Source organism: Salvia hispanica, chromosome 6 (assembly GCF_029641045.1).
Source record: "Salvia hispanica isolate PSC_SH4W2 chromosome 6, Shi_PSC_v1, whole genome shotgun sequence".
Lineage (NCBI taxonomy): Eukaryota > Viridiplantae > Streptophyta > Magnoliopsida > Lamiales > Lamiaceae > Salvia > Salvia hispanica.
In genome coordinates this window covers 39678347-39691286 of record NC_142697.1, presented here as the reverse complement: position 1 = coordinate 39691286, position 12940 = coordinate 39678347, and the positions used below count along the sequence as shown (strand labels likewise).

The 12940-nt window shown below is 36.7% G+C and overlaps 4 protein-coding genes and 1 non-coding gene across 6 annotated transcripts; 1 reads left to right on the top strand and 4 right to left on the bottom strand.

Annotated features, from left to right (window-relative positions):
- Positions 1 to 14: 14 nt before the first annotated feature.
- On the bottom strand, positions 15 to 1750 carry LOC125205736 (uncharacterized). Its single transcript, XM_048104826.2, has 3 exons — positions 1567 to 1750; positions 1375 to 1484; positions 15 to 1048 (listed from the first exon to the last, which is right to left on the bottom strand). Exons 1-3 carry the CDS (start codon positions 1716 to 1718, stop codon positions 228 to 230), a joined length of 1083 nt encoding a protein of 360 aa, XP_047960783.1. The 5' UTR covers positions 1719 to 1750; the 3' UTR covers positions 15 to 227.
- A 3528-nt stretch (positions 1751 to 5278) lies between these two features.
- TRNAW-CCA (transfer RNA tryptophan (anticodon CCA)) lies at positions 5279 to 5350 on the top strand. The gene has a single exon. It is a non-coding gene; the product is annotated as a tRNA-Trp (tRNA).
- Positions 5351 to 5679: 329 nt separating this feature from the next.
- LOC125205457 (putative GPI-anchored protein At5g19250) lies at positions 5680 to 7696 on the bottom strand. The gene is made up of 2 exons (XM_048104398.2): positions 7504 to 7696; positions 5680 to 6430 (listed from the first exon to the last, which is right to left on the bottom strand). Exons 1-2 carry the CDS (start codon positions 7571 to 7573, stop codon positions 5913 to 5915), a joined length of 588 nt encoding a protein of 195 aa, XP_047960355.1. The 5' UTR covers positions 7574 to 7696; the 3' UTR covers positions 5680 to 5912.
- A 613-nt stretch (positions 7697 to 8309) lies between these two features.
- Positions 8310 to 10163, bottom strand: PRXIIF (peroxiredoxin IIF). The gene is made up of 5 exons (XM_048104397.2): positions 9914 to 10163; positions 9780 to 9809; positions 9098 to 9256; positions 8677 to 8771; positions 8310 to 8564 (listed from the first exon to the last, which is right to left on the bottom strand). The coding sequence occupies exons 1-5, from the start codon at positions 10121 to 10123 to the stop codon at positions 8459 to 8461; spliced, it is 600 nt and encodes a 199-aa protein (XP_047960354.1). The 5' UTR covers positions 10124 to 10163; the 3' UTR covers positions 8310 to 8458.
- Positions 10164 to 10658: 495 nt separating this feature from the next.
- LOC125205458 (uncharacterized) lies at positions 10659 to 12413 on the bottom strand. Of its 2 annotated transcripts, none has more exons than XM_048104401.2 (3): positions 12226 to 12413; positions 11955 to 12126; positions 10659 to 10912 (listed from the first exon to the last, which is right to left on the bottom strand). In XM_048104401.2, exons 1-3 carry the CDS (start codon positions 12338 to 12340, stop codon positions 10903 to 10905), a joined length of 297 nt encoding a protein of 98 aa, XP_047960358.1. In that variant the 5' UTR covers positions 12341 to 12413; the 3' UTR covers positions 10659 to 10902. The 2 variants fall into 2 exon arrangements, with proteins under 2 accessions (XP_047960358.1, XP_047960357.1); XM_048104400.2 differs by having other exon boundaries at positions 11978 to 12126; positions 12226 to 12405.
- Positions 12414 to 12940: the final 527 nt, after the last annotated feature.

Sequence of the window (12940 nt, the reverse complement as noted above, 5' to 3'; positions counted from 1 at the left end):
TTACAACTAACGAATATAAGAAACATTTACTGTAATTTTATTGAATGTGATATCTTTATGATCACATGAAAACTATATACAACTATACAACTATACATCATATGTATTGTACCAAAGTGCAACAAGGTCCTAAAAACCTTTGTTGCTAGCCTACCAAACCAAAATATTTATTGAACAGCAACACATTTAAGAAGTACTCACTTAACCAGCATCAACCACCATGTTGTTTACATAGATGCACTGCTACCCTTCATCCCCTGTGAAGCCCTCTCCTTCGCCTCCTCGAACTTCTTCTTATCCTGCTCTGTCATCGACCCCTTCGCCTTCTCCTGCGCCTCCTCGAACTTCCTCTTGTCTTGCTCCGTCACCGACCCCTTCGCCTTCTCCTTCGCCTCCTCGAACTTCTTCTTATCCTGCTCTGACACCGACCCCTTCGCCTTCTCCTTTGCCTCATTGAACTTCCTCTTATCCTCCTCCGTCACTGACCCCTTTGCCTTCTCCTTCGCCTTCTCCTTCGCTTCCTCCATCTTCTGCCTATCCTGGGGTGACAAATTTCCCTTAGCCTTCTCCTGCGCCTCCTCTAACCTCTTCTTATCCTGATCCGAGATCGACCCCTTCGCCTTTTCAAAAGCCTCGCCCAGCGAAAACTTGGTGTCTCCGTACGTGTCCGCAGCTTTGTCCTTGCCTTTCTGTGCCGCCTCTCCGGCCTTGGTATACACGGTATTAGCCTTGTCCTTCACATCGTCCTTGGCGTCCGCAGCTTTGTCCTTGCCTTTCTGCGCCGCCTCTCCGGCCTTGGTATACACGGTATTAGCCTTGTCCTTCACATCGTCCTTGGCGCCCGCTGCCTTGTCCCCGGCCTCACGTGCCAAATCCGAAGCGGATTCGTACGCGTTGTTGGTCTTCTGCTTCGTGGCCTCACTCGCACCGGAAGCCATCTCGGACGCCTTCTTCACGGCCTCACCGGCTTTCTCCGAAACCTGGTCCTTGGCACTGCCGACCTTCTGAGATGTGCTGCTCACCACGTCCGATGCATACTTTGATGATTCTGCCCAAATTAACCAAGTGAATAAGCAAAGTTGCAACTACTCCATCCATTAACCATTTTTCTTTTTTTCCGTTCGTTCGTCAATAAATATTTTCATTTCATCTTTACTATTTTTAGCAAGTGGACCCCACATTTCATTCACTCAGTTCACTGACATTTTATTATTACGTACTTATATACTTAAAAGTCAAACAGTCTCTTAAAATATGAATTGATAAAAAATGAGATATTTATTATCAAACGAATAGATTAATATAAAGCATTTTACGACGTGAAATTTCACATTTTGAGTTGAAGCAGACGATATCATGCTAATGACATAATACCTTGTGCAGCGGAATTCACGGTGTCCGCGGATCTCGAGACAGCTTCGGATGTTTTCTCGACAACATTGTGAGCGACATTCTTGGCCTTGTCGGAATCAACAAGCCCGATCCTAAACAAGATTACGACTCAATCAAAAATGAATATATCTAGTTTATGTGAAGAGAATAAAGAGTATGCATGATTTGTTTTACTCGGAGAATTTGTTGTAGGCCCAACCAGTCCAAGAATCATCATCCTTGTCGAACTGGGGCTCGACACGGTCGGCCGGTTCTTGGGCGGAGCAGCGCCCCACACTTACAACGCAAACCAACAGCAGCAGCAAAAACGTCTTGTTACAGGCCATCTTGGTTGAAATCAGAGGGAAAAATGTGGGAATTGAATAATCATAGAAAAGTGAAGTTGAAGATATATAGGCGAAGGTGAAGGCGGTTGGGTTGAGATGTGATCAGTTATTTTCTGTTTTTAGCAAAATGCGCGCGACTTCGTTAATTTGAAGGAGGGTATGTAAAAAAGGTCTGCCGTTGAGGATAAATAGTAAATTCTTTATTTTGCAAAAAACAGTGATGAATTAGAATAAAAATATTGACTTATTTTTCAAACTCATACCCATGACTATTTTTTCTCAAAATTTAATGGATTGTTGCATAGTTCTTCCAAATATTATTTTGGACAAATAATTTTAAATAGTTTTGATGTAATCATGAAGATTATGTGATTGCATGACACGATAATATACTACATTACTACTCCCTCTATTCCATAATAGTAGAGTCATTTTTTTCATTTTGGAAGTTCTATAATATCACAATAACCTTAATTAGTACTCCCTGTATTAAAGAATATGTCGACATTCTAATTCAAAACATGTTTAGCTGAGAATCTACAGACTGCAGTAGCTATTATGCTAATTATGGAAATGTGAAGAAATCGATAGAAAAGCAGGAAAGAATATGTCTTATTACACATTACTGCTAGCTATAATTCCTTATTACTCACTTATTTATACCTCCCCATTGGCTTCACATTTAAACACTGCAACCTTAAGAGTAGAGAGAGAGTGAGAGGAGAAGTGGAGAGCTGGATTTGAAGAGTTCTTCAAAGGTTGTTGTTTCTATCTTCTTTGCATGTTGCTAAGCTTTCAAAGCTAACATTCAAGCATTATGAGATGTTCTTCACCTGTCTTACTCTTACTATATTTTGTGAAGCATGAAAAGTGTTGAAGCATGAATGTTTGTGTAATATAACTTGTTAATTATGAGCATGAAAGATGGAATTTTTGCAACATTGTATATTAGCATGTGACATACGTGAGATGAGGGAGGCGCTTAAGCCCTAGTTCAGTTTTTTTTTTTTTTTAGTTTGTACTTTGTTTGAAATTTTTGAAAACCATCTACTTTAGGCTTTACAAAACCAATATCTCATAAGACTAATCATTGGAAGTTGAATGATTGAGAGGGACTAAATTAGAAATTCTGAAATAGTTGAAGAAAAGTGAAATGGTTTGAGGAAGAAGAAGACCATAAACATTAATATTGTTATAAAAGATATGTATGTGATTTTGTTCTGTGCTATTTACTGTTTGGCTAGCTAGTTTAAAATATTCAGAATTTCTTCTAGACTATCATTAAAATTGATTTATTAGAATTATAATCCAAATACGAATTCTTCTTCAATTTAAAAAAATTCCCTAGACTAGAATTATGCAGAATACTCCAGCATCGGTTATTCAGCTTCTTCATGGCTGACTTGCTTGGTGATATTAGTTTTTCCTTATATCTATTCTTTTCAATTTAATTATACAAAAGTTTGTTTTTCTAAAGTTATTCATATTTACTTTATTAGGAGAAATTAATAATAAGAATATACTAAAAATATGTTATGAATTGAATTTGTTGTTTAATATTGAAAAGTAGTATCCATTTGAGTTTGAGTCATTAGACTGAAAGTTTTTCAGATAATTGATAGTACAGTACCAAACAAATTCTGAGTGTCTAGTTGTTGTGATTCAATATTAATTGTTTCACTTTTTTGTTAGGATATATGTTGCTCTAGTTTCATGTACAATTACTTATACATTTTTATTGTTTACTATAAATGATTCAGAGTAAAACGTCCATGGAGGGGAAGAATCCGTCTTTCTACAAGATCTTGGTGGAGCTCTCTTCCCATCTCGTAACTCTTTCTTTTACTATCTTTTACTTTCTTTGTCTTCGTCTTTGTCTTCCTTTATTATTAGTATCATTCATGGTGTGTAATGTGTATAGAGATTGCCTCAAGGCTTCATGCAAAAGCATGGCAAAATGTTGCCAAAACAAGTTGAGCTGAGGATTTGCAACAATACATGGAATGTGAGGGTGAAGATAGAAGGAGAGGATCACTACTTCTTCGAGAAAGGATGGAGCAAATTCTGTGAAGACGTGCGCCTTGAAATCTTCGAGCTGCTCGTCTTTTCTTGCGTTGATAAGTCCACCTTTGTGGTGACCGTGTATGGAGTCACTGCTCTGGAGAAGACCATCTTCAGTCCTCCACGCTGCATTATTGTGCTCAAGGACTACCGCTGCTATAAAGTTGTAAGAATCCCTCCACTCTCCACCACTGTTTATGTGTCTTCAAAGGCATGAATCTTTATGATTATTTTCTTAAATTGCAGCATATTCCTAAGAAATATGCTGTGGCTTGTCGCTTGTTCGACAAGAAGGAGATATCGTTAGAGTACGCGGGCGGATGCACTTCACCAGTGTCGTTGACTATGTGGCAGGGGTGGATAGCTTTTGGGGCGGGTTAGTCCACATTCCTCAAAGCAACCCGGCTCTCATACGACATTGCTGTTAGTGGTTCTAGAAAAATCCTCTGTTTCGAGTTCGATCCCATGAAGAATCTGATCAAGGTTGAGCCACTCCACAATTGAATTCCGGTTGTAATAGTTGTGAGTTTGAATTGTAGTGATAAGATTATGAGTATGAGTCTAAAGTCTTCAAACTAATGCTAGTATTTCTTGTGTGGTGATTGCAATTTTTCTTTTTTAAATCCTTAAGCAGTACTCCAATATAGTAGGAGTAATACACATGGGTCTGGATGACTAATGTAATGTGCTCCCGCTCATCCTCAGAAAAGGCTATGTCTTTATATAGAATTCTAGCCAAATCCAACAAAATTAGACTTGTTAGCTTAAATATTTGGCAACACTTATATGGAAATCAATAACATAAAATGGAGAATTAAAGAAAGCCCAGATAGTTAAATGCTGTCAAATCTTTTCTTTCAACATTGCTCTAATATTGCACCACCATACATGTATTGCATGTAGTTTTATATATTACATTCAAAAGGTATGTTGCCACAAAGGATGCATGGCATTTCGAGCTAATGAACTAGATGAGATATAGAAAAGAAGGCCGAGTTTTCGCATTTGTCTAAGAGTTGTTCTAGCCTAAGAGAAACATACTACTATATGTTTGGCAAAGACCATTATTATAATGAGTACATATACAAACTCAAAAAATTGAGAAAAGGCTTGCATCCAACTACTTAAGAACTATCATATCCGTAAATAGAATTATTTCCTTTTATAGTAAGAAGCTCGTAAGACAAGTCTCAACTCGTGCAAAGTAGCAGATAAATAGGGTTTATAGTAGTATTAATTGTGTCCTCTTCAATAAGTGGTGCATTTGCATCAATGTTGATGGTAGATTTGGTGAACAATGAGAAGAAATCTGTATAATGGTGAATTGGTGATTGTGTTGAGTTGGCTTCATTTACTGCAACCTAAATGGATTTCAATTTCTTATCCAAACATAATTGTATGCAAAGGGTATCTGTCGGTGAGGGAATCAGCATATGAGTTCACTTCTTTCCTTGCGGCTGTCGATAATATGTAATAATATTGTGGCATGAATAGCATGTGGATCCGTGGCGCAATGGTAGCGCGTCTGACTCCAGATCAGAAGGTTGCGTGTTCGATTCACGTCGGGTTCAAATCCCCCGATCCTATACGGTCCATTCCTTTTTTATATTCCCCTATTATTTCATAAGGGAAAATGCGTATAGATCATTTATTCGCCGGCACCGAATATCCTCGGTTCCTTTGTCCCTTACCTCACTGTTCACACAAAATTGGATTATAACTTAATTCCCATTTTTATGTTCCTCTTTTTTTTACGTTTATATACCATTCAAAGATAACGAGTAAGAGTAAGAGAAAGCTCACATTGTAATACGTATATATTTAACAATTTTTTCATTTTTAAACTGAATTATATGTCAAAATGATGTTGCCACTAAAACATGTTTACAGAGAAACAAAGTAGTCTGTTAAGTGTAAATATTCCAATAAAAACAACAACGAGTTGAGTCAAATCGAGATATCTCAAGAAACACAAACTACAAGGACTTCGACTCTCCCATCTGAAAAATTATGAGTTTGTAAAAGAAAAGAGAAACACAATTCCATATATGACTACATCGTAAGAGAATGTCTCGCTCAAACAAATGATACAATATACGCCGTGCCGGTGTATTGTCTGTTCTTCAATCAAGTTTACATCAACATGAACAAACCAACTAGCAGAAGCACCACGGCGCCAATCGGGCTGAGGCCTGCCGCTCCATTGTCGTCGTCGTTGTTCTCGTTAGTTCCCGGTGAGTAATTACCCTCAGGTGTGCTTGTAGTCAGAACGACAACAATCCAGTTGTCCTCAGAGCCAATCCCAACACCACTGAACTTGGTGTCATTGAGATAGCCAGAGTAGAGCGACTTTGTGAAGTTGGACAGCACGAGGGTTGGATCGAGATTGGGGACACAGGCTGGCATTATCTGCCCGTCCCTAGTGGTGGTGACGTTCAGATGGCATTTCGTTAGGAGGTTAGGGAAGCTGGAAATCTGAGGTTCGGTTCCAGGCACGGTGTTGGCGCCTGTAGTGTTGGTGCAAGGTTGCTTCTTAAACTGATCCGCGACTTCACTAGCTAGGCATTCTGCTCGGTCACTCTTGGTTAAAGCCGTCAAGTTTAGAGATGTTCGGTACTGGTTGATCCCTTGAAGAAGATTGTCTTCCTCGTCTGCATATGACAAAACGACACCAAAAATCTTAGCACTCGACTTAGATCAGCATCAAATATCAAACTTATAGTCATTAATCTAGAAAGTCACAGAAAGGGATGACAAACAACAATATTCATGGATTTTCAGTAGAACTCAGAAGTGTAGAAACCTTAATCCCAACACAGAGTTAACATGCATCAACAAGATTTCACCAATCTGTCAGACAACGTAGTTATCTTTACCTACTTCTTGATATATTTGAGCAAAATCGCACGATGAATTTCTTCTTATCCCATTACATCTACCATACCTTATAGGTATCAACCATTTCCTACTATAACTGAAATTGGGAAAGTTGTTTAGCTCTGAGAGATGAGAGATATTGGGTGATGTTGTATTTGATCTATAATATATGACCCATCTCAATAAAATCTCACCTCAAATTTACTAATCTAACCATCAAACAAGCTAAATAAAGTTCCAAAAGCAATAAATAGTTCAAATGATGTTTGAAATCTTCATCCATAAGTCCATAACAATAAAATAAGATGCTTATTTCAATGTTTAGGAACTGCAAAAAGTAATGAGAAATCATCATTGCATCAGAAGGAAGAAATGGTAGATCTAGCATACTAATAGCGTTCGAGTAAAGCAACGCCTTTAATTTTTCATTATACCAAACTTCAAAGGCAAATATACAAACACAATCTTATCCTTGATCATTTAACATCTATGTCCAGAACTTTAAGATCTTCAGATTGAAATATTAAATAATCATGGAAATTAACCGAACTGAAGATTCCACTTCTGCATAACATTTTACAGTCCAAATTCCCTAAGAAAAATCAATCTGCACTCTAGCGGTTATCAATCGAAATAGCAATAGCTGGATCGCAATGCAAGTCTCCTCACAATGCAAATCCAATAACCCACCAACTAAGTCAAAAACTCATGAGAGAAAATACAATATTACAATTTCAAATCTCCGAAAAAAATTCTAGCTAACATTTCTATTAATCACTAGAAACTTTCATATAGAGAAAAACCTAACTGAAAAATTGCAATGCAGGAACAGTGTGGAAATTCTTACCGTCGCATTTGATGAATAGAGCAGAGTGAAAGAGTAGAGAGAGAAAGAGAAGATGCGAGAATGACGCCATCAAAGAAGACTTGGAGGCTGGAGCTGAGCTGAGTTTCTGTACTGTAATTTGTTGGACACGGGTTTATGATTTGTGATTATATGAAAATGTCGCACGGCGTCTTTTCGTTAGCATGTCAATTTCGATATCAACCTTTTCTTGATTTTTTTATTACTACTACTATGTAGTAGGAGTATTAAATATATGTTCGAATTAAAGTTCCACCGACTGAATCTCATAAATAAAGACCGAGTAAATCAAATTAACCAACCATTCACAAAAAACTAACCTTTGATTTTATCATCAATAATTTTCTCTTGTTAAAAAATACTGGTCTCTAGTTTTTAAGTGAATAATAAATCGATTTATGCAAAAAAAATGAGAATATATTATATATAGACAGAGCATTTGAGCTGGTGAGCAAGATTTTGCTGGCCCAACAGCCACGACAAAGACTTGCTGCCTGAATTTTTATAAAATTAAATGGGCAAATCACAGGAAGAATAAGGAATTTTAATTAAATAGAATGTCCCATAATTTTATAACGCAATAAAAAAAACGATGAATAATAGATTTAGTTCGTAACAACAAATTGGTTTGACACCGTAATGAGTTAAACAAAGACGCCTGTTCATCAAGAAAGCGGCATCGTTTAATATAAAACATCAACAATATACTACATGTAACAATGAAATTTTTTCTCATCATGATAATTGCATACTAATCCAAGCTCCACGGATATGACCAAAATTCATGATTTTTCAAATAATTTGGACTGTTAAGTCCATTTATAGCAAAAAGGAAGAGCATTAAATTTCAGTAATTTGACATCATTATTGAGAATGAGTAAACAATGCACATATAAAATATGTGGCAAAATCTGAAGTCCAACAATTAACAACTGCCTTAGATCTGTTGGAGGATGACATCGCCACTAGAAACGTCGAACTCGGAAGGAGCTTTCTCGATGTTCAGAGCTTTAATCTTGCCGTCATCCACATAGGCCGACCACCTTCATGTAAAGAGCGCAAAGGTTAGTGAAGATGGATCGATATGGTCTGATTTTTGGAATAGAACCAACCGGATTAACTGAATATCATCGCACAGCCACATAGTGAAAATACCTGTGGGATCGAGGTCCAAGTAATGCAGCGGATAGATCTATCATCAAGTCAAGCTTCTTGTGGAAGCTCCCATCGAAATCTCCATAAAATTCAATCTGCAACAACACAAGATGAAGACCCAACACAGTCAATATGCTCTTCAATAGCACGAGCATAAGATGAAAGATCAACTATTCTTTAGGCCCGAGATAAAGGCCCTTGCCATAGAAAGGGACCAAATTCGTTAGCTAATGAGGCTGACTAATAGATAGCAAAGGCAAATAGCATTTATTCAGACACGGCATTACCAAATACTTAAACCACAAATCGAACAAAATCATTAAATCACAAGGCCATATAGATGAAATCAGTATATGACACCATTATCAACAGCTCATCTTTCTCAAGCAACAAAGTTTTATTCAGTAAATGTGAAACTTACAGCTTCTTTAGCTTGAAGTTTTTCAGCCCAGGCGTTGATTGTATAGGGATCATTGACAGCTACACATATAACCGAATCAATTCCTTTCCTCTTGAAGCTGTCGATATTTCTATTGTAGCTAGGGACATGTTGTGCCGAACACACTCCAGTGTATGCTCCCTAAGGGTGTAAAACCAAACTCAATCAATATGCAGAGAAACAGATTAAATTACCCTCTTTTTCTCTAAGAAAAGGCAAAATAATAGTAGAAAAAATGATGGCTAAAACGAACTCGGCCTCATGCTACTATCACACCTAATATATTGACAGGAGAGATTGCATACACAATTTCTTAACAGATTCAAATTTTAAAGAGTTGAACTTCTAATAATATACTTCAATGAACAGAATATAAAGATTATCGTTCCCAATGAAATCTTTTTATTCTTCCCATTTGAGCCATTTACTTGAGTGACTTTCACGGGATAAACCCATTCAAACCATTGACGTATAAAAATATCTAATGAATTTCTTCAAAATGTAAAAGATTCAATTCAACACGATAAACTAAATCAATCACAAACTATGTTAAAATAAAAGCCGGAATGAACAATTTCTAATCTCCTAAATAAATATCACAATGCTACCTAAACACACGAATGAATAATCAAAAGAAAAGGAGAAATCGATCCGAATAACTCACCGGAAGCCCAAAGATAACAACTTTCTTGCCCTGAAAAAAAAAACAAAATAATTAGAATTCCAAGTAATCCACTCGAAAACCCTACAAAAACAGAATGATTTTCACCACATTTATTACGGATGGAATGAATTAACCTTGAAAATGTCTGTGAGTGGAGTGGTGGCGAATTTGGATGAGACGCCTTCGTCCCAAGAGCGAGCTCTCTGGAGGGAAACATCCGATGAGGCCGATATCAAGTCCGAGCCCACTGCAACCGACGCGAATGCCCTTGATGCTTGGAAACCGCCGATCGCTGAGTTAATCACCGACGTTCGCTTCAGCAATGCAGAGAAAGCCATAGCCATTTCTTCAGATTTTCCCCTTTTTTTTTGGTAGCGCACTGAAATGAGAGGATATATACGTTTCGCGTTTTATTTCGACAGCTAAAAATAAAATCGTGTTTCTTTCTTTATTTTCTGTCGATTTAATTTTTTGCTATAATTAGGGCTCAAAAAAGTCGAAATACTCTTTCCATCCCATTTTTACAGCCAAGAGTTACTACTACTATTTCTGTTTTAGAAGATCAACTTAGTATTACATAATGAAACTATTCTTAATCTCTTTATTTTAATTTTTTTTTATAAAAAAAAAAAAGCTCTTTATTTGTATTAACCAATTAAAGAATGTTCTAAGGCTTTAGGTGATGAAGTTAGCCAGTCAATGGCGATTTTTATCCGATCTTCGACCCGCTAACTCCATCACAATCTCAAAATCCAACTTCTCCACATGAGTTTCTACTTTCTACTCGAGGGACGATTACACAATAACAAAGCACAATCGATCACACGATTGGAATAATTATTGGAGGGGGGGATCTCCAAATGCAGAAAGCATTAAAACTGGCATAAACAGCTTGATGTTATTGATCATCCAGATGCACCGTGCAGAGGTAAACCAGCATCAACAACTTCTCAAACAGATTTTCAGAAAACATAAACCCTAAATCCCTAAGAGAGTGTTTCAGAGCAAAAGAACCAAGTCCAGCAAAGACCCAAAGTTTCCGCTACTTCTGAACATCAAGATTTTACGGGCTCAGCTCTAGGCCTCCATAGTCCAAGCCGGTACTTGTGGGCATACTTCAGTATCAGCTTTCTCTGCAAAAATAACCAAACACTCTTCCATGAGTTTATCCAGTAAAGAAAAGGTCTGTGGTTGGAGATATGAACGAACGAACTAGTATGGTTCATATATTTGTCACAACATTTGTCAATAAAAATCACTGTGTCAAGCTTGTTAATTATGTAGCTCTTTGAGCTAGATATTAAATAAAGTAGATGGCCTTCTGTCTTATAAGGCTTTACATGACAATAGAAGGGACCATCTTTGCCAAATGGAGCTCAAAGTATACGAACATATCATACGAGCTGAGGTCAACATGAAATAGTTCATGTAGGACTGACCCCAGATCATGCAAAGATGGGACCAGAGGGGTTTCTTGAGACCTCTATAGTACACATGTTCATGTATCCACATTCCCGACCCAAACCATGAGTCTCATTAGATATCTTAGAGACTTAGACAAATTCTTTTCAGTTGCAAAATTACAATGATCAAGCATATTCACTTCAGCTCCAATTATGATGGTTTTGTTAACCTATGTTACAGAGTGCTCTACTGGCAGAACCAATAGTCATGAAACAGAAAGCAAAGCGAACAACATGGTCTAAATTTATCATATACTGTATTACTAAAAGACTTTGGAAAACCATTATCAGGTCCGAATACATCCTTATAAGTTTGTAAAGACATAATTTTAACTTTCAATTTTAATACCTGACTACATAAGCAATTTTGGCAATAAAACCTTTGTTGATCAAGAGAAGCGGTAATGCAATGCAAGAGGTGGGATTATTCCACCCAAACTGTAACAAGGATACGAATACCTATAAAAGCATAGGCTAAGCACACCAGTGCATCTTTCAGGGAGAGATTCTCAAACAAGAGAAGAAAGCAAAGCAATGAACCAAGTAAAAGGCATTATGATGATAATACCAGTTATCTATTTTCAGCAGCCCTAGCTTCGGCTATTGATCTAATAAGCACTTAAGTATATATCTAACCCTTTACAAAACCAAAATCAATTTCCACAATCCATCTAAAACCCACATTAACTAAGACACAAGCTAAAATACGTACACAAAGAGAGAAATTTCTCTTACGTCTTTGCAAGGGATCCCGAGCCGCTTGAGCTTAATAGTTCGAGTGACGAGAAGCTTATTCAAATCTCCAATCTCAGATTCCAACTTCTCCACATGATTTCCTAATCCTCGCCCCACTCCGTTCAAAAACTCCGGAATCCCAACTTTCACTGCATTTTCAAATCAAAGCGATTGCAGCTCATTTTCTGAAACTGAATCGAACAAGCAAAAAAAATAAGATCAGAAGAAAGCATCTTGCAATTTCTTACCCATGTAATGACTGGATTTGGTTGAGAAATTCGCAATTCCAGATACATGATTTGAATTTGTGAAAAATGAAGATAATCGGCTGCTTCCCGTCTGGATTTGCCTCCAAAGAGCCATATCAAAAATGGAGAAATAGATTTTGGATTTTGTCTATAGAGAGCTAAGCATAAACCCTAAGATTATTGCGGCCTCTAAACGACAGCGTATCAGTGATCTCTTTCTTGTCCTCCTTTTTTTTTCTTTTTCCTTTTTAATTTTTATCTATTTAACGCATTAATGTTTAGTTTCAAACTTAAATCCTTTTTAGATGTTTTAAATCTAGATATTGTTTTGTTTTTTCAGTTGGACTAAATTAAATTTGATCATTGAGTGTTTTTCATAACAAAAAAATTGATTACAATATAATTATTCTTGTTTAGTATGGATCAAGATTTAAGTTAAGTGAGTCATTTTTTTTTTCGCTCTCTCTTTTGCTTTTTTCTCTCAGCATTTTTGTGCATCTTACTTTATTTTTTTAGTTAACTAATAAATTTTCATTTTCTTTAAACTTGTGCCAAAAAATAATGCAACGGGGGAGTACCTCAATTTTTAACTCATCCCTTATTAGATTTGATTTAAAGCCCATCATCTTATTAACTAGTTGGATTGTCATAATTCTAAGTTTTTTAAAAGTCTTTGTTAATAAACAGAGAAGTAGTATAAATTTTTCATTTTTTA